This window comes from Pongo abelii, chromosome 4, assembly GCF_028885655.2.
Source record: "Pongo abelii isolate AG06213 chromosome 4, NHGRI_mPonAbe1-v2.0_pri, whole genome shotgun sequence".
Classification (NCBI taxonomy): Eukaryota; Metazoa; Chordata; class Mammalia; order Primates; family Hominidae; genus Pongo; species Pongo abelii.
Window position 1 is genome coordinate 180161280 of NC_071989.2, and position 22668 is coordinate 180183947.

At 50.1% G+C, this 22668-nt stretch overlaps 3 protein-coding genes across 17 annotated transcripts in view; 2 read left to right on the plus strand and 1 right to left on the minus strand.

The window, feature by feature from the left end:
• Positions 1 to 7552, plus strand: part of RANBP17 (RAN binding protein 17) — a 434785-nt gene extending 427233 nt beyond the window's left edge. For 11 of the 12 annotated variants that reach the window (XM_063724390.1, XM_002816186.5, XM_054556222.2 and 8 more), the window contains 3 exons: positions 2266 to 2364; positions 4274 to 4401; positions 7134 to 7552. In XM_063724390.1, coding sequence (XP_063580460.1) covers positions 2266 to 2364; positions 4274 to 4401; positions 7134 to 7230 — 324 coding nt within the window. In that variant the 3' untranslated portion in view covers positions 7231 to 7552. Of the gene's footprint in view, positions 1 to 2265; positions 2365 to 4273; positions 4402 to 7133 lie in introns of those variants that run through there. The other variant, XM_054556227.1, reaches the window with a different exon arrangement.
• Positions 228 to 19552, minus strand: LOC112133430 (uncharacterized). 4 transcript variants are annotated; one of them, XR_008525632.2, is made up of 2 exons: positions 18868 to 19552; positions 228 to 3163 (listed from the first exon to the last, which is right to left on the minus strand). XR_008525632.2 is itself a non-coding variant. In XM_054556229.2 (2 exons), exons 1-2 carry the CDS (start codon positions 17104 to 17106, stop codon positions 3121 to 3123), a joined length of 315 nt encoding a protein of 104 aa, XP_054412204.1. In that variant the 5' UTR covers positions 17107 to 17406; the 3' UTR covers positions 228 to 3120. The 4 variants fall into 4 exon arrangements, 1 of the variants encoding a protein (XP_054412204.1); XR_008525633.2 differs by lacking the exon at positions 18868 to 19552 and adding an exon at positions 18617 to 18825; XR_008525634.2 differs by lacking the exon at positions 18868 to 19552 and adding an exon at positions 8835 to 16824.
• Positions 17493 to 22296, plus strand: TLX3 (T cell leukemia homeobox 3). Its single transcript, XM_002816187.4, has 4 exons — positions 17493 to 18104; positions 18468 to 18711; positions 19714 to 20644; positions 22124 to 22296. The coding sequence occupies exons 1-3, from the start codon at positions 17543 to 17545 to the stop codon at positions 19922 to 19924; spliced, it is 1017 nt and encodes a 338-aa protein (XP_002816233.2). The 5' UTR covers positions 17493 to 17542; the 3' UTR covers positions 19925 to 20644; positions 22124 to 22296.
• The last annotated feature ends 372 nt before the right edge of the window (positions 22297 to 22668 follow it).

Sequence of the window (22668 nt, forward strand, 5' to 3'; positions counted from 1 at the left end):
GTGATTCTGTGCTTAAGCATTTCATCCAGCATTCTTCCACATGCTCCTTCTCCAGAGGAATTTGCCTCCATTGGTTGGCTGTTTCCTCCATACCCTACTGTAAGATATTACAAAAAATAATTCTGGATATGGGCTGCCATGTCAGTACTATTTAAGCCAATTTGCTCACTAATTTTCGTATTTCCAAAAGTATAAAAAAGAAAAAAAAATCACCCATTTTAGCCAACTTTATTTTTAGAAAAGCGTTTTATTCAAACATCTCCTTACTTATTACAGACATAAATACATGCATTCAGACAAATGAATACACAGGAGAACCATATAAAGTAATTGGCGCATCACTTCAAGATGCTTTGTCAGTTACTGGAGGAATTTGGTGCCTCTAACTTTAATCTTTTCCGTTAAAATGTCCATTCTGCCTTCAGATTGTGAAGCCCATAATATTTTAGACTGTCTAGATGGATCTGTTAGTTTTGCTTGTCAATTTAATTTGTGGCTCTATGACTTTGGGTGGCTTGTTAGATTGTACATGGAAACTCGTGATCTGCAAATGATGTTCAACATCCCAAGCTTAAGTCCTAGCCTCTCCCCAGAGAGACTGGACATATCATAAATATGCAATTGGCAGATTTCATTTGCAACCAGCCTAATTGTTATGATGATATATAGAATGGCAGACGTTTAGAACTGCAAAGAAGCTCATTACTGTTACTATATACCTTAAATGTTTATAGCACTTTTTACTCTTTGCAATGCATTTTATGTACACTATTTCATTTGATTCTCAGAGCTTCCTTGTGCTGGATTATTATTTCCCTCCTTATAGTTAATGAAACTGAGACACAGAGAGAGATTCAGTAACTTGCCTGAGATCACAGGGTAAATTGGATTTCAAAAAATACCAGAGGACAAAACCAACTGTGTTCCAAACAAGCCAGGCCACCACAGCCTAATAAGGGATGGTGTGTGCAGTGGTCTTTGCCGCGTAATTGCCGTTTCCCCTGCCCTCTTTTGGGGAAAGGAGTTCTGGAGCTGTGGGAACAGAAGAGCTTAGAGGTAGGAGGTAAAGAGTCCAAGAAGCAGAAACTGTATCATCAGCTCCACATGAATGACAGAAACCTGTTTCACAGCCACTTGCCTGGACTATTGTAGCAGCCTCATCCCTGGTCTTTCTCCTTTAGTTCACCCGCACAGTGCACATTCTACATGTCCCCAAAGAGATCTTTCTTAAATGCAAATCAGAGCATGTCTCACCTGTGCTGCAAACATATCACTAGCTCCCCACTACCATCAGGATGAAGTCCAGATTCCTCAGCAGGGTCTTCCAGTCTGGCACTGGCGTCTCACCTCTGGCCCACCTCTCTCTCTCCTGTCATGCTAAGTTTCTTACCATTGCAGAACCCTTTGTGTGCATCCCCACCCTCCTTTTTTGATGCCTTCTCTGCTTAGAACATATTTATAATGAACTCCTTAAATGTTACCTTCTCCATGGAGTCTTCCCTGACTTCTCCTCAAGGACCCAAAGTCATCCCTCCCTCCTCTGCATGCCCACTGTACTTTGCTCAGCCCTATTTCCTGTTATTTCTCTCTAAGTAGTCTCCCCCAGGAGGTTTCAAGCTACTTAAGGTCAGAGGTTGTGGTAAATGCCTGTATTATCTTATCTCCCCTATGGATCTTACAGGCTGAATTTAAGAGAACGGATGAGTAATGTACATGTAGGAATGAATGAGTGAGTGAGTGAATTAGTCAACGAAGAGTGAAGAGAAACCTTGAACAGCCTAAGCCAGCAGGAAACATGATGTTCCAAGATCACGTGGAATGTGTCCCATTCCCCTCCCTCTCTCCAAGAGGGGCCATGGAGAGATTTCATCTCTCTACAACATGACCTCTTAGGTGAAATGGGAGGCAGACAGGAAGGTGAGCTGAGCTTTTGCCTGGTGCCCTAGCATAGACGAAAGCATGTCAGGGTTGAGAGACAGGGACTGATCATCTTGGCCCAGTGACCTCTTGACTTATGCCCATCTGGAATGTTCTCACCAAGGCTTTCAGAGGTAGAAGCTCTTCCACAGGGAGCTAGCTGGGGGTCTTTGCCAACAGTTTCTACAGGCAGCCTTATAAGCTTCCAGAGTCTAGACCGTTTGTCCAGGAAGAGCTTTCATAGCTGTTAGCAAGATGGAGGGGTGGAATTTGAGCACATGAAAGGCCTGGGATTAGGGGGAACTCTGAGCCAAGGCATCTCAATCTTTATGCGACTCCATCTTCTAGATGATGTCTGTCCTCATGAACACCATTGTCTTTGAAGACTGTCGGAACCAGTGGTCAGTATCCAGGCCTCTCCTGGGGCTCATCCTGCTCAATGAGAAGGTGAGTGTGATTGCAGGAAGTCACAGGAGGTGGTCCCTGGGAGAAGAGAGCAGCTATAAACTAGCGTGAGCTGTGACGACGAAGGACAGAGGAGCAGAGCCAACTGAGTTTGAACTGGGACCTTGAGAACTCTGTGAGGCCCTATTCCCCTACAAGGCCCTTCCCCAAAGGCCTCAGATCTTCTTCAGGTAAGCAGAGGCCTCAAAACGAGTGCTTCTGGAGCCCAGAGCCCCCACTCACCAGGTGGGTGATTTGCTCAGTAGTGTTTCAAGCTTGCCCTCACTCCACTCCCCGCATTCCAGGGGAATTCCGAGCAACAACCCTTTTTGCCTTCCTTGGCCACCCTTTATATCTGAGATCCCCACTGCCCTAGGTGGTGGCAGCAGCAGCCCATCAGGGATTCCTCACAGAACCAGCACCCTTCATCTGGGGAGCACACATCTCCAGCTTCTTTAGAGGACTCACCACCTGGGCTACCTTCCAAGCCTCTCCAGCTTCCTCTTGAACCCACGCATCTCCCTAGTAGTCAGTAGGAACAGTGCATTACAGCTTGGGAGAATGAATTGTCTATACAATAAGATAGTACTGGGGAAAAAGACAGTGAGATTAGAGGCAGCTGCATGCATTAAAATTCAAACTAAAATCCCAGCCTTGGAAGGAAACTAATAGAAGAAGAAAATATATCAAAAAGAGAAGAGCTGTCTCATCATTCACCTGCGCTGAAGTATCCAATTTTAGCCACATGCAGTAGCACTGTCATTCATCTTCCCTCGGTGTCATTGTGATTTCAATCCAAGCTCTATAAAAGAGAGCAGTTCTTTTAAAATGATTGAGAGGGAATAAGGGCAAATTCAGTGTTTAGAAAAAGCTTATGACATCACAATATTATACTTTACTGATGGAGGCAATATTTCACAGTTTAGGATGAAAAACTAATAATTTTCTATTTGGTGTGAGTCACTGCATCATTATAAAAGGGAAAAATAAGTAGTTTTGTGCATTCCCAATCTTGTTCAGTAAGACATTGTGGTTTAAGTATAATGCCTCTGATATATAGTATTTAAGTATTAGTCTGACTACATATTAATTATGTGTGTTTTTTGATGTAAGCCATTTTAACATATGATGGAAATTAAATGTCATGCTTTTCGGGCTGGGAAGAATAAATGCATGACTGGCAAAATGTTGTCCTTGTGCTGAAATTAGGCTGTTTCCAATGATTAGGAGCTGTGTTTAGCATCAGAGCTTGTGTTTGTATAAAAGCCCACAGTCCTCAGCAGAGAAGAAAAGGCTGTGCAGATGTTTGTGAGCAGCATGACAGATATTTTCCTTAGTGCCAGAAAGCTCTGCCCAAACTGAAGCACGCCCGTCTAGTACTCCACCTCAGAGGAGTAAACCCATTCTAACCCCCAAGGACAGAAACTTGGAACAAAGCCCAAAGTCGTTGAAGGAGTGACTCACTGAAGCCGGGAAAGATGATAAGGCCTGAGGAAAGACCCTTGGCCTTGCCTTCAGTCACTTAAAATGCTCCCTGGGCATTTTTAGTTATTTTCTTCAGCCTGGGGGCCCCTCCCATTCCAGTGTTTCTGTGGTTAGTAGAGATGAGAGTCAGGAAAAGCACACGTTCAGTGCCCCACAGAGGACGCAAGGGCTTCATCAGCCTAAGCAGTGACAATAGAACAATTACAGCAGGACATTTTATGGAAGGGATCATAGAATTGATAACTAGGCGTGTCTCTGTGGCGTAGATTTTCTCTAAGGGCTTGAAGTTCAAAGTGGACCTAGACAAAAACTCCTCTGAGCATCATTGAGCCCTGAGTAGATGAGAGCTGGTCTAGCCATCCCCCTACCAGCTGTCTTCGGGCTGGATTTGGAGTCAGAGCTCTGACACTATTCTGTCTCCCATCAGTATTTCAGTGAACTGAGAGCAAGTTTGATAAACCGCCAGCCTGTCCCCAAGCAGGAGGTCCTTGTCCAGTGCTTCAGAAACCTAATGGAAGGAGTGGAGCAGAACCTGTCCGTCAAGAACAGAGACAGGTGAGCATTGCCCAGTAGTGTGTCACTGGGGGAAGTAGACATTCCAGGTTTGTTGAATATAACTGTCTTGTGCTTGACACAGCTCACACATGGATGTCCCTTTTCTGTTACACCTTGTGATCCTAGACTCAGTTCCATTCCATTCAGTAAATATTATTGGTTATTTGCTTTCTTCCAAGCGTCATACTAGGCATTATACAGGGATGCAGAGATTAATAAAATGTAGTCTCTGCCCTTAAGCAGTTTACAATTCAACAGGAGAGATATGAAAAAATAACTATAATTGAAAGATCAAAAGAAGGAAAATGCAAATCCACTATGGAAAATGAAGAAAGACTTCTTGGCATTTGAACAAACATAGGCCTTGAGGTCAGACAGACCCAAGATACAGCTGAGTTAGGATCCTGACTATAGCTAACAATAATGTATTGTATATTTCAAAATAGCTAAAAGAGAGGACTTGAAATGTCCCCAGCATATAGAAATGATAAATACTGCAGGTGATGGATACCCTAAATCCTCTGACTTATCATTACACATTCTGTGCATATAACAAAATATTGCATGTACCCCATAATGATGTAAAAATATTATGTATCAATTAAAAAACAAATTGGCTGGGCACAGTGGATCACGCCTATAATCTCAGCACTTTGGGAAGCCGAGGTGGGTGGATCACCTGAGGTCAGGAGTTTGAGACCAGCCTGGCCAACATGATGAAACCCTGTCTGTATGAAAAATACAAAAATTAGCTGGTCATGGTGGCACGTGCCTGTAGTCCCAGCTACTCAGGAGGCTGAGCTAGGAGAATCACTTGAACCTGGGAGGCAGAAATTACAGTGAGCCGAGATCACACCACTGCACTCCAGCCTGGGCAACAGAGTGAGACTCTGTCTCAAAAATAATAAAATTAAAAGTTTTTTAAGATATTTTATATCTGGCCTTTTTAGGTTGTGTGGCAGTAGGCAGTTAACTTCTCTACTCCTCAGTTTCTTTACCAGTAAAATGGAGATGATGATAATCAGTTGTGATGTTTAAATGACAGAACACAGTGAAGCATGGCACCTGGGACCTATGACCTACAGTATCAGTTTCTCCCTCTGCCTGTTCTTTAAGAATGGCTGGTATCTCAGTTGCCAATGAGATCTAAATGAAAGGAGATAAGTTCAGGCTTATCAGCTAGGTCTGACTTTATTCATTCATTCATTTAGTTCACAAAACTTTATTCAGAATCTACTGTGTAGGCATTGGGGTTACCAGTGGTAAACCAGTTATTTAAGGTTCCTCCCCATCATGGATCTTAACATTCTGATAGAAAAGACAGACAGTAATGAATGATGGAGAAAGAGCATGTGTTCAGGGGGAAAAAAAAAGGTCTCCACCATCCTTTTATAAATGTGATAGCATTCAAATGCTGCTCCATTTGAAATGCAAATCGTCAGTCATCCCAGTAGCCACAGTGTATTCTGGAGTTACCAGCCTGGGCTTTGGTAATACATGAGCAAGTCAGTTGGGGTATGCAGACGTATTCCCTTGACTGCTCACTTCAAGATCCTCTATCACGTAGAAAGGGACAACCTCAGAATCCAGCAGATGAGAGTTGAATTGGGAAGTCCTAGGTGTCTCGGTGGAAATTACTTCACCTAAGGCTTGGAAATTTGTGTACTGCGTCCTGAGCTGCGCTGTGAAATGATGGCAGGTGGCCCTCATAGTTTAATGAGAGTAATAGGCAGCGAAGACTGACTTTTTTCCATGTACCAGGCACTGTGTTGAGTACTTACAGGCATACAGGCATTGCCTCAAACTGACCCAATAAATTCCTTTTTTTTTTTTTTTTTTTTTTTTGAGACAGAGTCTCGCTCTGTTTCCCAGGCTGGAGTGCAGTGGCGCAATCTTAGCTCACTGCAACCTCCACCTCCCAGGTTCAAGTGATTCTCCCACCTCAGCCTCCTAAGTGGCTGGGATTACAGGCGCCCACCACCACACCTGGCTAATTTTTTATATTTTTAGTAGAGACGGGGTTTCACAATGTTGGCCAAGCTGGTGTGAAACTCCTGACGTCAGGTGATCCACCTGCCTTGGCCTCACAACGTGCTGGAATTACAGGCATGAGCCACTGCACCCAGCCTAAATTCTCACTTTCTACAATCCGTTGAGGTAACTACTCATATTAGGTACCAAGACAAGAGGTTAAGTATTCATCCAATATCACCTGACTCATAAGTGGTAGAGCTAGGATTTGAACCCAGGTAGTCTAACCCAGTGCCCCCTCTTTTTCAGCTACTAAATTCAGTTTTCTCATCTGTAAAATGAGGATACTCATACCTACCTCAGGGAAGACTTGTGATGACTAAATGAGTTTATCAGTAAACTCCTTCCAATGCCTGGCACATAAACTTTTGTTCTTTTTTTATAATCCTTACCATCTATGTGTAATTTAACTTTTCTAAAATTGTTTTTTAAAAGTAGAACCACAAAATGTACACCTCAAGATGGTCAGAGTGAATTTAGTGGCAACCCTGTTTTCCAGGAAGAGATGAGGGGTTGGCAGTACTGGTGGCAGAACAGCAATGGCGGTGCAAGTGGAGAGAAAGGAGCTCAGCTGAAATCTAGAGCCTTCCTCCAGGAGGGGGCTCCCCGAAGTCCTGAACTCCAAAATGGCCTTATTGTCCAGAAATTCTTGGAGGCATTGCCTCATTACTACCCTTGACCCTTTCTTCCTCTTTCTGCAGGTTCACCCAAAATCTGTCTGTATTCAGAAGAGATGTGGCAGAGGCGATGTGCAGTGATAGCAACACTGAACCGTGCAGTCTCAACATGATGAGCTGACCCGACTTTTCTGACCGTGTGCGGAGCAGCCTTTATCAAGAGACTCCTGAAGGTCTGGGTCTCAGGACAATGATGTTGGCTAGCCCAGGGGAATGTATTTTTCAAAACATATAAGCAACAACAAAAGCCCTACCTTCTTATACGTCTAGCCTAATTATAAGAATTTCTAACAGTACACAGTGTAAATTCAGTCTTTTCTCTGAAAAGCAAAGGATGTGTTTTCAGTCTTTCTATCAAATATTATCTTTGTTCTCCTAATGCTCTGAAAGGATGTAGAAACAATATTTAACCAAAGAACATAATAAACCAGGTTTGCACCTAAGTGTGTACTAGTTTATGGTTCTGCAATCAAGGTTGTCAATTTGTTGGAGATGCAGCCTTCACCATGGATCCTGGATTGAGACGAATGCCATTGGAACCTGTTAAATGAGTAGTTTGTTATGTGTCTAGAAGAAGCAGCGTTAGGGACTTTGGGCTGTGAGCATTTAGAACGAGCCTGGAAGCACTACAGAGCATCCCACAGGACCACATGCAGGCCTCCCTGCCTCAGCTGCATCTGATAAAGTTGAGAGACAGTAACACAATTAAATGACTTACAAACAACGTTTGCTTTTCACTGGCATAAATCTGAAGTGGTTCAGTCTAGAAGAATTAAGCTGTGCAATTACTGCCTGCAGAGATATTTCTTCAGGAGGAGTCATGTAGCCCCAGTCAGAAGTTCTGGGTGGTGCCAGCACCTAGTCCTCTGCCTCCATTTAATTTTTAAGAGAAGGTGAAGGTAACTATTAGAATATAATATTTGAAGCAGCTCTGCCTCCTTAGGGCTACCCAAAACAGTTCTAGGTGCTAAAATTCAGATTTTCAGAGGATGAGAAATAGCGGGTTTCCAACTCTCCACAAAAACTCTTATTACTGTTGGGACTTGGGATTGTGACTTAACCCAAACCCAGAACATGAAGAAGACCTTTACAGTTTGTGCTATGCTGTTACTAGGCTATTAATTTGAGGTTGCCCACTGTCAAGTGTTTTACTATCTCACTGCTGTTTTTATGATTCAGGCTTATAATAAATATTGTATCCTTTATTTCTGATAAGACATGAAAGGTTGGCCTTACTGTTGAACAATAAGTAAATCCACAGGCTCCTGTTATAATCTCATTTCTCAGACTAGTGTTTCTTGAAACCTTTCTTAATAGTTGAGTTTTGCAATAGGCTTGTCATATAAAAGCAGAGTCATCAAGTTTATCTCAAAATGTTTGTCTTCTGTGTATGAAGGAAATCGGGAAAATACATTACATATGGGGTTACTTCTAGTATTTAATGGGTAAATAAGCTTTGGCCTTACACTATGTTTCATTAGAAATGGGAAATATAATTTTCCTTGAGAAGGCAAATTCTGAATTCTGTAAAACATCAGCTGTTCAGAGAAGTTTGACATGAATTTCTGTTTCTTGAAGGCTTATAACTGCACACTCACCTCACAGAAATGTGTTAAGGAAGTTTTGTCCCATTCTGGCACTGTTTTCTTTACAAATGTCTAGTATCTAAAAGCACCATATTGTTTGCATTAAAATGTTCACCAGAAAATGACCATGGGCACTCACTTCTCCTTGCCACGCTGCCAGAGGTCACCTGGTGGTTTCATAGCAGACAAGAATGGCTCCATCAGACTTGGCCTTGGAGAGCTGTTCTCAGAGGACCGGTCAGGCCTGCCCCACTGCTGACGTCTACAGGACCTGCTGGTAGACCTGGCCTTGCAGAGCACACTGCAGGCAGCATGCATCAGCTGGAGAAGACTCAGCAGATGGTTATTGAATATCTCTCATGCCCTTTACATACATGATCTCTTCTAATCCTCACAACAGCCCTCTAAAGTTTAGACAGCATTAGCTCCACTTTGCAGATAAGGACGCCAAGGCTCAAAGATGGTGTCTATAGCTTACATGGGTCACACAGGCAAGATTTGAACCCAGATCTGTTTCACCTCAAAGGAATTCACGGCCCCTTGTAAGGAAGACCTGTATTTCAGAATGATGTGTTGAAACCAGTTAATATTTGGGTCCATTATCATCTGTTTCTCAGAACTCTATTGTTACATAACACGTTACCCCAAAACTTAGTGCCTTACAGCAACATTTATTAACTGATTTGCAGCTGGGTTTCAGGCTCTCTCTGTCACAGGCTGTGATCATCTCGAGGCTTGACTGGGTAAGGCTCTGCATCCAGACTCACTCGTGATGGTTAGCAGGAGTCAGTTTCTCACGGGTTGTTACCTCAGTTTCTTCCCAAATGGGCCTCTTCACAGGACAGCCTACAGCATGGAACCTTGTTTCATCAGAGAAGAGCCAGACAGATTGCAGCAATCTGGAAGTCACCGTCTTTTATAACCTAATCTCAGAAGAGCCATCCCATCACTTTTGCTGTATTCTGTTCATTAGAAGTAAATCACTAAGGTGGGGATCATTGGGAGCCATTTTCCGTTTTTTCTTTTTTTTTTAAATGGAGTCTCACTGTAGCCCAGGCTGGAGCATAGTAGCGCGATCTCCGCTCACTGCAAGCTCCGCCTCCCGGGTTCACGCCATTCTCCTGCCTCAGCCTCCCGAGTAGCTGGGACTACAGGCGCCCGCCACCACGCCCGGCTAATTTTTTGTATTGTTAGTAGAGTTGGGGTTTCACCGTGTTAGCCAGGACGGTCTCAATCTCCTGACCTCGTGATCCACCCGCCGTGGCCTCCCAAAGTGCTGGGATTACAGGCGTGAGCCACCGCGCCCAGCCATTGGGAGCCATTTTCAAAGCTGTCTGCCACAACTGTTGTCTGGCCGTTGCTAGAGAGGTTGAGTTTTAGCTGTAAATTTCTTTCTTAGAACCTGGAAAGGAACCCTTCTTTTCCTTTAGAGGGTCAGGTTCCATTCTCAGCCCTTACTGAGGGAGGAAAAGGAAGTGGGGAAGCTGGGATGTTTAAGGATCACACATACTGCACACTCATCCCACAGTGGGATGAGAACCAGATTTGGGACTCTGCCTCCAAGACTGCCAGAGTCTGCCTTGGTGAGGGACAGTGGGGATTCTTGAAAAGAGACCTGGAGTTCCACGTGGGAGTGGACCCTGTAGGGACATCCTGTCCCAAGGATAAAGCATGCGCAGACACACAAACCTGTGGAGGCCATGTGAAAAACAGCTAATGGGGCTGCTGGGTCTAATCAGATCACGCGTGGAGCCAACTTAACTCAGATGGAACAAAAGGAAAAAATAGTGCTGGCAGTTCCAAGGGGCCTACCACTTCACAAACGTGCTCCGAGAGGATGAGATGGGAGGTGTGGCTGCTGTTTGCACACTCACCCTTCTGATGGGATTCTAGTGTACAGATAGATGGATGGTTCATGCAATGTAGATGCTAAGTCAAGCCAGCTGCTTCAGGGATGCTCAAGCAAGAAACAGTTTGAAGGGATTTTTACTTTGCTCAATTTTTGCCTTCCACACTGACTTCAGAACCTGGCCCCTGAGAAAGATGTATTCTGCCTGTATTCCGGATGTTGCTGTTATTCTGTGTTTTCCAATCAGGCTTCTCTAGGTTGGGGGACAAAGGAGTGTAGAGCCCCTGCACTGAGTGTGATTATCCAAACTGCCCAGAAAAACCCTCCTGGCCTTCTGGCCTCCCTTCTATTGGCCCTGACAACCTAGAAGTACCTACGGATTATGGTAGTGGGGGCCTCTTTCAAAATGCAAAAGTGGCTTGCCATGTAGCTATTAGCTGAGATTAGTGACCAGATTAGCTGACTACCAACAGCTGCACATGAGAACCGAAAACAGTGGGTTTGGTGAGAAAAATTGAAGAAACTGAAAGATCTGGCAATATGGGAAACCCGATCTAGATGTTCAGCAGTTTTGGGGAAGTCATATTTGAGAGAACTCAGCTCCTTATGATGAGGAGGGAAAAGAGTGCCTGAAGAGAAAAGCAGGGCAGAGTAAAAAGGGAGAAAGTAAACGTTTCTTTTTTTTTTTTTTTTTTAAGACAGGATCTCACTTTTATCTAGGATGGAATGCAGTAGCACGCTCACAGCTCACTGCAGCCTCAACCTCCTGGGCTCAAACAGTCCTCCAACCTCTGCCTCCTGAGTAGCTGAGACTACAGGCCCATGCCACTGCACCCGGCTAATTTTTGTATTTTTTGTAAAGACGGTTTTGCCATGTTGGCCAGGCTGGTCTTGAACTTCTGGGCTCAAGCGATCCACCTGCCACAGCCTCCCAAAGTGCTGAGATTACAGATGTGAGCCACCACTCCTGGTCTTAAAAGTTTTAAGATGAACATAAAATAATTAGAACTGCTATCATTTATTGAGCACCCACTAAGCATTGCAAATTGCTATCTCATTTTCTGCTTCCCAGGAAGAATGTCAAGAATTATTATCCCCATTTTAAAAATGAGAAAACTGAGACTAAAAGACTGACCCAAAGCCACATAGCTAGAAAGTGGACAAGCCAGGATTCAAAGTCAGATTTGCCTGACCTCAAAACTCATGCTTCTTTTTCACTATAATTCCTTGAACTAGGTCCTTCACAGTTGGGCCTAGGGGACAGTTGGGTGGGAGAGCTCAATGTGAACCACTTTGACACCCACAGTGGGACTAGGCACTCCCGGAGAAAGGCCAGTCCAGGACCTGGGCCCGTTGTGTGCTGTGTCTGTGGGTCCTGCCACCGATTCATCCTCCTCCCTGAACTTTCTAAAATCATTCTCGAGACTTTTAAATGTTTTATTGAGGTGCAAGTTTACAAGGACAGCAAACCTTTCAAACTACAGCAAGAGTAACCTGCCTCCTTGGCATATTAAAAAATAATGTTAGTGTTGGTTTTTACGTCCCATAGTTTGGATTGCTGATAAGAGTGCTTCCTTGACAAGATTCTTTTTGAGGTTTACAGAAAGCGTAATAAAATATGTAAGTTACATTTCCACAAACAAAAGCTATAACATAAGTTATTTATAAGCGTGAGATACAAACAGTATCACGATAAATAAACCATAAAGGGTACCTGCCACATTCATCTTAATGTAATTTGCCCAACAAAAGTGTTGAAGTCAAATTTAGTAGAGAAATCTGTCAGGAAGGGAGGAAAGTTGTGGAGCACAAATGGGGAAAATGGCTGAGGTGTAGGGGAAGGAAACAAGGGCATGAGATCAGGTTTGGAGGTCCCTGAGAAGGCCACCCCATGCATTTGCCCACCCTGCCTGCCCTTGCTCCCCCGAGTCTGCGCACACTGACCGATTCCTGCCACCCTGCACACGCAGCCATCTGCACAGTCCCTGTTCACGCGCCCTTTATAACCTCCACCAGCCCCCCACCCCATGGAGAAAGGAATCTCGCCCTGCTCCCCTCTCCTCTAACCCCCAGCCCTAGGGCCAGCTTCCTCAGGCTGCTGCCAGCCTCCTTGCCAGGGCCTGGGTCTGACCCAGCCCAAGCACCTTGGAAATCACTCTTTCACTCATTCATTCACCTGCCACAGATAAAGCTAGTGAGCAGGATAAATAAGATCGGTTCCGAGGGGAATGACGAAAATCAATGGGTCGAGAGGATGATGGGGTGAAGGTGCTGCTCTGGAGGATGGACAGAGAGGTGAGGGCTGGCCTGGGTCGTGAAGGATGCAAGGAACCAGCCATAAGCAGGGCTGGGGAGGTGAATGCCGAACTGAGTGCACGCGAATGCCTGCGCCCAATTCTGACCCCTTTTTCTTATCCCCTTGTCTGACCTTGCTTTGTGCTATTGAGTTTAATACCACAAACTCTTGATAATGTCCTCCAGTCCTCCACGCCCTGGACCCAGCCCTGGGACATGGGATCAAATGCCACCAACACCATTTTGCCCAAAAGGAACTCCCAAGCCAGTAGGGGAGACAAGTGAGCCCCACTATGGCCAGCCCTCATCGCCACTCTTGGGCTCATTCACCCAGACCCTGCACTGATTCCCCTCGCCACTCAGTCCTGTGACTTAGAGTCTTTACCACCTACCCCCAAATAGGGGTGTGAGGTAAAGGGGAAAATGTGGGCTTTGTAGTCTAAACAGTCCTGGGTTCAAATCCCAGCTCCACCCCTTTCCACTACATGCACTTGGACAAGAGACTGTTTCCCTAAGTCAACTGTCCTTGAAGCCTCGTGACCTGCAGTGGGGGGTCCCAAGCAACAGCCGACATCTGAAGGCCTTTTCCTTCCACTGGCTGGCAGAGTCTTGAGACTGATCAGACCTCCTCAGGAAGGTTCTTCCCTAGGTCCTGCCCACTGGGGGAAGCAGTGATGAAGAGCTCAGACTGCTTTGTGCCCACTGTTAGATGGGGAAACCAAGCCCCTGCGCTGGGGAATGGTCCAGGAAATGTGAGTAGGTGCTCAGTAAATATTCGTTGAATAAATAAATGAATGGGCGAATAAATTTGGGCAAGTGTCTTTAGAGCCTTCCATCAGGAAAACTGGAAGTGCCCCTAGGGACTCCTAACTAGGGTGTGTAAGCCAAGAACAGCACGGCAGGTCAGCAACCTGTGACGTGGTGTGTGTGCCAAATTAGGTGTTTCTGCCTTTTTCTATGGAAGCAGACCACAGTATTTTCATCGGTGTTTCAAATAGGGTAGCTGACCCAAATACACTTAAAGTCCTGATTCAGTCTCCACCCCATTTCACAGACAGGGAAATGGAGTCTCATCTCACTCAGGAAGTCAATGGCAGAATGAGCCTGGAGGAACCTGGCCTCCCACAGCTGGGCTCATGGGCCAGCTGGAAATCCCAGCATCTTGCCTGTCATCCCTGAAGCCCCACCCTTTTCTAGATGACTCTCGGCAAAGCCTCCACCAGCTGTACCCCTTTCTTCCAGCTTCTTCTTGGGGAAGAGGGGAGGATGTGCTCCATCCTGAAAATCTCTCTAGCCCTGGGAATCGTCGTCCCCAGTTCTTACAATTCTCATTTCCTAAGCTCTTTCAGTGTGTATGCCTCACTGTCCAAGTGACAGCAGGTAAATTACAAGGGCAGCAAGAAATTACAACCTCAGGAACACCAAATACATATCAGAACGTATCTGGCCAAAACAGTGCTCAGAGGAAAATGTATGCCCTTGAATGCATTTATTTAAAAAGAAAGAAAAATTGACAAATTGAATTTCCAACTCAGCAAAGAAGAAATAAATAATTTTTGAAACCATAACATTCATGAAAGAGGTGGCATCTTAAAAGGGGATAATGACATCAAAGGCTTTTTTAAAAACCAACAAAATAACAAACCTTTGGCAAGTATGATCAGGAGAAGGCATGAATGAGCAACACGGGGAATGAGAAGTGGAAGGTATTAGTACAGATTCGTATGAGAGTTGCAAATTCTGAGAGAATCTTCCCACACTGTTATAACAACACATTTGAAAACTCAGATGAAATAGACAATATTCTGGGCACTGGCTTCCAGAGTTGAGCAGGCATCAGAATCACCTGGAGGGCTTGTTAAACACAGATTGCCGAGTCCTACCCCAGAGTGTCTGATTCCGTAGGTCTGGCGAGGGTCCAAGAATTTGCATTTCTAACAAATTCTCCAGTGAAGCTGATGCTGCCGCTCTGGGAACACACTCTGAGAACCACTGTCCTAGGGACTAACCAAGTTACCCCCATTCCTGAGCTGCCTAAGAGCTATCTGGATAGGAAGTGAAAGGAGGCTTCAAAGCTCCTTCATCTGGATGACAGGGCTGGACGATGAGGAACCGTGGATCTCAGGAAGCCAGAACCCAAGCAGTGAAGCAGAGCCCTGACCCATGCCAGGCTTTACCTGGAGGCGCTTATTTAATCCCATGAGGTTTATTTACTAGATGAGAAAACTGAGGCACAAAGAGGATGAATAATTCCCTGAGTCCACAGCTGGTAAACTGAGGTGGGAATCCTGTTCTTAAGCACACAAGCTGGGAGTAGCGCTGTGCCACCCACGCCTTAATTCCGTGCCACAAACCTCTGTGCGGTGGGCCTTGTTGTCCTGATTTAACAGTGCCTGAAGTGACAAGGGCAGCCCTGAGTCCCGGGCACTGGAAGCCAGAAGGGAAGTGGAGCTGGTGAGGTGCCAACTGCAGCCCCGAAGTGGGGAGCTGTGCTTCCCTTGAACTCTCAAAGCCTCAATTCCCTCATTAGTGAGAAATTGGGGCCACTAACAGCCCTTTCCTCGCAGGGTCATTGTGAAGAATGAATAAGTGTCCACCTTCCTGCCTGGCACAGGCTAGGTTCTCAGCTACAGTAGCTTTATAGTTGTCATTAAAGTTATTATTATATAACCGCCAGAGTTTTGCACAGGCACTGCCACAGATGTTATCTCATTTTGTTCTCACAGCCACCCTGGGGGTAGCTGGTGCCCTTTTTGTTTTACAAATAAGGAAAATGCGGTTCTGGGAGGGGCGGTTAGGGACCCACACTGCCAGTGGCAGAGCCTGAATTAGAAGCAGGAGGCCCCCTGGAGCCAGGGCAATGGCATCTACCCCATCTGAGGGTCCTTGTCGCTGGAAGGGAGTGAGGGAGCCCTTGCCCAGACCCCCGGCATCCTGCAGCTTTCACCCCTCACTGTTGGGCCTCCCTCTCCACACCCACCAGGAAGGCTTAGCAAGGGCCAGCAACTTGCCCAAGGTCACACAGCGGGCAAGTGACCTAACTCCAGACCCAGGCCTGGAGGCCCTGCAAATCCTGACGCCTTTGGATTGTTGGGAGAAGAGAGAAAGAATCCCCAACCTGCACCTCCTGTCCTTCCCCGTCCTCTGAAACTGACCCTACTGGTAGACAAATACACCTTTCTCTCCAACGTACTGAGCCCCTGCAAATAAAATTAAACTGCCAACAAAATAAACAAGAGTCGCAACAATAATACATCAGCCATTACTCTGGGGGGATGGAGTGGGAGGTGAGCCACGCTGCCCAGTGCCCACTACGTGCCAGGCCCAGTGCTCTGCGCTCCCTCAATATCTCACTCGCGGCTCACGAACAACCCGCATGCATGCATTATTTTCCTTTTTGCAAACGAGAAAACCGAAACCTAAATATATGGAGTCAATTGCTCAAGGTCACTCAGCTAGGAAGTGGCCAGTCCAAATTTGAACACACTTCTGGCCAACAGCACATCCGAGCTCTCACCACTGTCCGCACCACAAGGAGCGGGAGGAAGAGCCCAGGCCAGGGGTGCGACACTCGAAGAGTTTGCACCTAACGATTTTAGAATTCGCTGGAAGAAAATGATTCCGCTCGTCTCCCCAAAGCTGCAGCGGAAGGTGACTACTTCGTGTGCGGTCCTGTCCACGGTGCCCTGGGCCGGGTACACAGTCACTGAGACGCGAGCAGAACGGGGAGTGGTTCTAGCGCCCAGACTGGACTGGAGCCGGGAGGGGCTCCCCACTCGCGTTTCCCAAAGAAATCCCGCGATTTGCTTTAGGAGCTGCCCGCGCCTTTGACATTCGGGAACCCGAAGTCCCTAGACCCGCCGAGCCGCGAGCGGGTTCCCACGCGCGACCATAGCCCCCTTCCATCCTGCAACGAATTTGGAGAGTCAGGTCCCCCGTTCCCCACCGGGCGACCCCGCGTCCCTAGCCCAGCCGCAGCTGGCACGCGTGGGCACCTGCGAGTCACGCCTCGGTCCGCCTGGCCGGAGCCAGGGAGTGTCTCCAAAGTGGCCGCGAGGCCGCGGCCGAAACCCGGGCGGGGGCGACTTCTCCCCACGCGGGTCGGCGTCCTCCGGGGCGCGGAAAACGCTACGGTGCTCCCCTCGCCCCGCGCACAGGCAGCGCGAAGCCTGCCCCGGGGAGTGCGCCCCTTTCGTTCCTCCGGCGGCGGTAGCATCCAAGGGGCTTCCGTGGATTCCGCCGGGTCGTCCCGGGGTTGCAACTCCATTGTAACTGAAAGGATGCATTTGGTTTGGCTTTTGCTCAGATGAAAAAAAAAAAATTGGAAGAAAACGAAAACCCACTCAGCAAAAGACAATTTCACAAGCGGAGCGCTCTACCCGCCCAGCGCGGTGTCTGGGAAGCGGCCCGGCAGGGAGGAGCGGGGAGCGTCTGCTAATTGCAGCTTCGTTAGATTTCGGGTTTGGGAGGCTGCGGTTCGGGCGCTAATATCCGCCGCCCATTATCCCGGCTAATAAATTTGACCTATTGTTCGTTTGTTAAAATGATGTCACCTTGGAACAGTCCCTAAGCTCCTATTTCCATGAATTAGGCCTTTATTGAAAGCCGGGAGCCAATGAGAGGAGAGAGGCTTGTTGATCGCAGCCAATGGCTGCGGCGGGAGAGGAATTAGCAGCGGAAACTCCAGGTTCGGTTCAAGAAAGATGACACAGAGCCTGTCGGGCCCGCGCACTCTTGGCAAAGTTTCAGTGCGACGAGAGGCGCCGGGCGCTCCATGGCCGCGCCGTAACGGGGACCCAGCCGCCTCCCCGCCCAGCCCAGCCCAGCCCTTCCGCCCGCGCAGGATGGAGGCGCCCGCCAGCGCACAGACCCCGCACCCGCACGAGCCCATCAGCTTCGGCATCGACCAGATCCTTAACAGCCCGGACCAGGACAGCGCACCCGCCCCGCGGGGCCCCGACGGCGCCAGCTACCTGGGAGGGCCCCCCGGGGGCCGTCCGGGCGCCACATATCCGTCTCTGCCCGCCTCCTTTGCGGGCCTCGGCGCGCCCTTCGAGGACGCGGGATCTTACAGTGTCAACCTAAGCCTAGCGCCCGCGGGCGTGATCCGGGTGCCTGCGCACAGGCCGCTGCCCGGGGCCGTGCCACCGCCTCTGCCAAGCGCGCTACCCGCCATGCCCTCCGTGCCCACGGTCTCCAGCCTAGGCGGCCTCAATTTCCCCTGGATGGAGAGCAGCCGCCGCTTCGTGAAAGACCGCTTCACAGGTGAGCAGAGCTGGCGACCAGGCCCCAGGCCTCCGCCGTCTCGGGGCCAGAGGAGCCGCGCCCTGTGCGCTCCACTCCCGGAAACCATTTCAGAGGCCCAAGCTCGGCGGAGGCCTCGGCCCCAGGGCCCCGGGCAGCCGTAGTGGGGAGGGTAATCGGAGAGTTGCAGGAAAATAAGCCAGTGCCTGGGGGAAGGGACAGGGGGCGAGGGCGTCTCCCGACCGGCTTGGTGTCGCTGGAAACGCGCGCGACCAGCGAAATAGCGGAGCTCTCCGTGTCCCACGGGGCGCCACGGGGTCCGCATGGGGCCTGAATGGTGGCGGAGCCGGGCTGGGCTTCAGGGGCCCTCCTGTGTCTCCGCAGCGGCGGCCGCACTCACGCCCTTCACCGTGACCCGGCGCATCGGCCACCCCTACCAGAACCGGACGCCTCCCAAGCGTAAGAAGCCGCGCACGTCCTTTTCCCGGGTGCAGATCTGCGAGCTGGAAAAGCGCTTCCATCGCCAGAAGTACCTGGCCTCTGCCGAGAGGGCGGCGCTCGCCAAGTCCCTCAAAATGACGGACGCGCAGGTCAAGACCTGGTTCCAAAACCGGAGGACCAAGTGGCGGTGAGAGAGGCCTGACCCGGCCCACCTTACACCTGCCCTTCACCTGTCCCGCCCCGAGCCGCAGCCTCGCACTAGCCCTATTTTAAGGCTATCCACTACCCCCGCCCCACTCTGCCTCCCCCAAACACACCCCTACTCCGCCTTCGCAGATTGTACCTCTTCCTTTCACGCTTCTCGCTGGCCTGTGCTTCTCTCTCCATCGTGGTGTCCCACGCCTTGGTTTCTCCTCCATCCCCATCCCCATCTTTCGTGAGCCCCTCCGACTCTCTCCCCGTGTTTTGTACGGTCTCCTGCGTTCACTTGATTTCCTTTCACCCCCCTCGCCCCAAACACACACGCACACACACACACATACACACACACGCGCGCGCACACACACGGGCCTCTCGCACTCTCCTTCTCCTCCTTCTTCTAGCCCTCCCTCTCGGATTTTCAACAATCCTCGTGGACGCCAGTTTCCTCTCCCCCCATCTCCGCGTCTCCACTCCAGCCGCGTTTTTATCCGATCTCTGTTTTGATTCAACCCGTAAAGGGCGAAGCGATCGCGTCTGGCAAGGGGTTCAAGACAGACCCTGGGCGAACTGGATGAGACTGACCTAGCCCCCGGGCGTCGTGCGGGTGGTGCAGAGCGAGCCTGCTCACCCGCGGACCCCAGCGACCCCGGTTCCCGCAGGGCCAAGTCAGTTACACATAGGCCCTGCCCTTGCTATCCGGCGAAAGGAACAATCTTTATTGTTGGTGAAGCCACAATACCCGGGCGTGCAGGTGGGCGGCGGGCAGAGTCCCCTCCTGGAGACCCTCTGGCACACAACAAAAACAAATGATCCTAACCGGCTCCCTGGATATGAGGGCCTCAGGCGTAAAGCGCGAGCTGGGAGGCAGAAGGGTTCTGCGCCTCGAGGCTCCCGGATGGCCTCGGCTCCCGGGAGGGCCGGGGCCCCGCCGGCGGCCCCGCGGTGCCGGGTGCATGACGGTACTGTCCCTCTCCCTCCCCCGGTGCAGGCGGCAGACGGCGGAGGAGCGGGAGGCGGAGCGGCAGCAGGCGAGCCGGCTCATGCTGCAGCTGCAACACGACGCCTTCCAAAAGAGCCTCAACGACTCCATCCAGCCTGACCCGCTCTGTCTGCACAACTCGTCACTCTTTGCTCTGCAGAATCTGCAGCCCTGGGAGGAGGATAGTTCCAAGGTTCCCGCTGTCACCTCCCTGGTGTGAGCCCACCAGCGCGCACCGTCGCCAAGGATCGCCGCCCCCACCCAGCCGGGCGCCCCGGACCCCCCAGCCGGGCTGCGGGGGAACCGGGGCAGAGAGGGGAAGGGGCCGCCTAGCCCGAGTAGGCCCCAGGGCGCGGCCACAGACTGGCCGGCCGCGGAAGGGGGTCGGGCCCGAGCTCCGCGCGGCCGCACAATCCGAGCCCCCGCCCCGCGCCCCGTCCCGCCCCAGGCCCGGGCCTGACAAGAAAGCGCCTTACGTTTCTCCGCCCCCCGCCCGCACCCCCCGGGCCGGGCGCCTGTATTATACTTTGTACTTTTGCCCAAACGTGTAAATAATAAAAAAGTTTTGGCTTTTTTCTTTAGAAACCGGCCACCTGCTTCCCCCGCGGGGGCCGCTGGAGGAGGGGCAGCCGACCCGGCCGCTGGGGGAAGTGCCAGGGGCCCGGGGCACCCTGCGTTTAGGCTGGGTCCACTCTTCTTCTTTTCCGTTCCTTTTATTTAAGTCGTTTTATTTAATAAAAAAGTTAGCTATTTCACTTAACGCCGCTTTTATTTCGTTTTCGTTCCAATAATGCTCGGCGACCCCCGGCCCTGCACCCCACCCCTGCGGCGGTAGAAGCCGAGCGGCGGCGCGCAGGGCGCGTCCACTTCTGCAACGTTCGTCTGCATTCGCCTCGGCTGCAACCCCGACCCGGGCCGCCGCGGAGGATGAGCGGTGCAGGTCAGTTGCCGACCACCCGCAGCCTGGGTGCGCGCGGGATGGGGACTGGACGTGGGAAAGGTGCTCCAGGCCCGAAGGCCGCGGGTCAGCGCCGGGGCGGGCCGGAGAGTGAAAGGCCGGGCCTGGGCAGATGCCTAGGCCGTCCCCAGGTCAAATCCACCTGGGAGGTGGGAGGCAGGGTGGCCTCGAACTTCTTAGAACTCGAGTCGGAACTCGGAGCCCACTTCACCCCGCAACTCGCTTTCCGCCCTCTTTTTCCCGCGGAGCCTCAGAGAGGACCTGGCTCTGGCCGGTCTGCGCGCGCTGTGGGCAGGCTTTGCGCACAGAGCCGGTGCAAATCCTCGGTCTCTAAACGCCTGGAGAGCAAATGCAGCGCACAACCCTAGGGGCCCTCTCCTTGTCGGGTTTGCGTGGGACCCCAGGTGGAGCGTGACGTCAGGTGACGTCACCGCAGCCCCCGCGGTGTCACTGGGCTGGAGTGGGCGGGGCGCCCGGAACTCAGAACTCTAAGCCCTGGTGTGGTAGCGGCGTGGCCGGGGTCCACGCAGCTTCACCGTGGCTCAAGAGTTGGAAGTTTCGGAATTGCGAGGTTTGGAGCGGCTGACCCCTTCCAATCACGTCTAACACACAAAGCCCGTGAACATTTCCTCTTGTTCTTTGATTTTTCCCCCTCTTTTATCATTCTCCCTTTCAGTCTTCTAAAAACTTACTTTCTGGCCTCTCCGTTTCTTTCTCTACAATGTTCCCCGTTTTCTCCTCGTATGTTACTCTGGGTCTCTGTTTTACTGTATCTTTCTCCTTTTCTTTACAGTTTTATGATGTTTCCCAGTATAGTTCGGCCTCTATTGCTTTTCATTGCCGTCAGCCTTTTCTTGTTCTGTCGTCTCCTTCTTCTTCTCTCCCCAGTTCTGACTCTTGGCCTCTGTGTGTCTCTGGGCTTCTTTGTCTCCCTCCTCTCCAGGGTCCTCTTTTTGTCCTTTTGTCTTCCCTTTCTTATTTCTCGAATCTCTTTGCCTTTATGTATCTGTCTTTGTCTCTCTCTCCTTTCCTTTCTCCCTGACTTCCTCTCTCCCTCTTCCAGGCCCAGCTCCCAGTAGCTCCTAAGGCAAAACACTTTCGGGGCCGCGTCCCAGAGCACACCCCCCCCCCACTCCACCAGCACCCCCACCCGCCTCATCCCACTGCCTCCCTCGGAGCCGGAGCCCTGCGCCACCCTGCGGGTCCCCGTGCTCCGAGCCTTCGTTCTATGCGGGCTGCGGGACTGTCTTCACCTGCAGGGCGGGAGGAAGCGGAGGGCGCCTGAGAAACACCTTGAACGCCCAGAGCTCCCGCCGTCACCTCCACCTCCAAGCCCAGCTAGCCTGGGATCTGCGCCTTTCGGGATATAAAGATACCCGGGGAGGGACTAGGGTGACTCAGAACTTCGGGTCTCTTCCGTGAGTGTTTTCCTGAAATGCTTTTATTTTCTCCAATAAAAAGCCTGATGAACGCCGTCATCGGGTTGGGAAAGGTTGGCCCTTCGGCTGAGAACTAGAGGGACCCTTGACTTGCTGGCGGAGAAGCGCTTTCCTCAGAGACGGGTGTCGCGGTCCAGCTCCCTTCCGTTTTATTCTGTTGCTCCATAAAAAGGCCTAGCAGGGTTTTTTTTCTTAATTGTTTTTATTTCGATGGGCTTTTGGGGAACAGATGGTCAGGTGGTGTTTGGTTGCATGAATAAGTTCTTTAGTGGTGATTTCTGAGATTTTGGTGCGTCCATCACCCGAGCAGTGTACACTCTACCCAATGTGTAGTCTTTTATCCCTCGCCCTTCCACCCTCCCCCACAGGCCCCAAAGTCCAACGTTTCTTTCTTTCTCTTTCTTTCTTTCTTTTTCTTTCTTTCTTTCTTTCTTTTTTTCTGAGACGGAGTCTCGCTTTGTCGCCAGGCTGGAGTGCAGTGGCGCGATCTCGGCTCACTGCAACCTCCGCCTCCCGGGTTCAAGCAATTCTCCTGCCTCAGCCTCCCGAGTACCTGGGACTACATGC

Excerpts from the sequence above, each read along its gene's own strand:
- LOC112133430 (XM_054556229.2), bottom strand. The coding sequence starts at position 17,106 with ATGGAGTTGCAACCCCGGGACGACCCGGCGGAATCCACGGAAGCCCCT. Across the intron at positions 3,164-16,834 it reads GACCGAGGCGTGACTCGCAG|AGCTTGGATTGAAATCACAA; the intron begins GTGCCCACGCGT and ends TCTCTTTTATAG.
- TLX3 (XM_002816187.4), top strand. The coding sequence starts at position 17,543 with ATGACACAGAGCCTGTCGGGCCCGCGCACTCTTGGCAAAGTTTCAGTG. Across the intron at positions 18,105-18,467 it reads CGTGAAAGACCGCTTCACAG|CGGCGGCCGCACTCACGCCC; the intron begins GTGAGCAGAGCT and ends GTGTCTCCGCAG. Across the intron at positions 18,712-19,713 it reads AACCGGAGGACCAAGTGGCG|GCGGCAGACGGCGGAGGAGC; the intron begins GTGAGAGAGGCC and ends CCCCCGGTGCAG.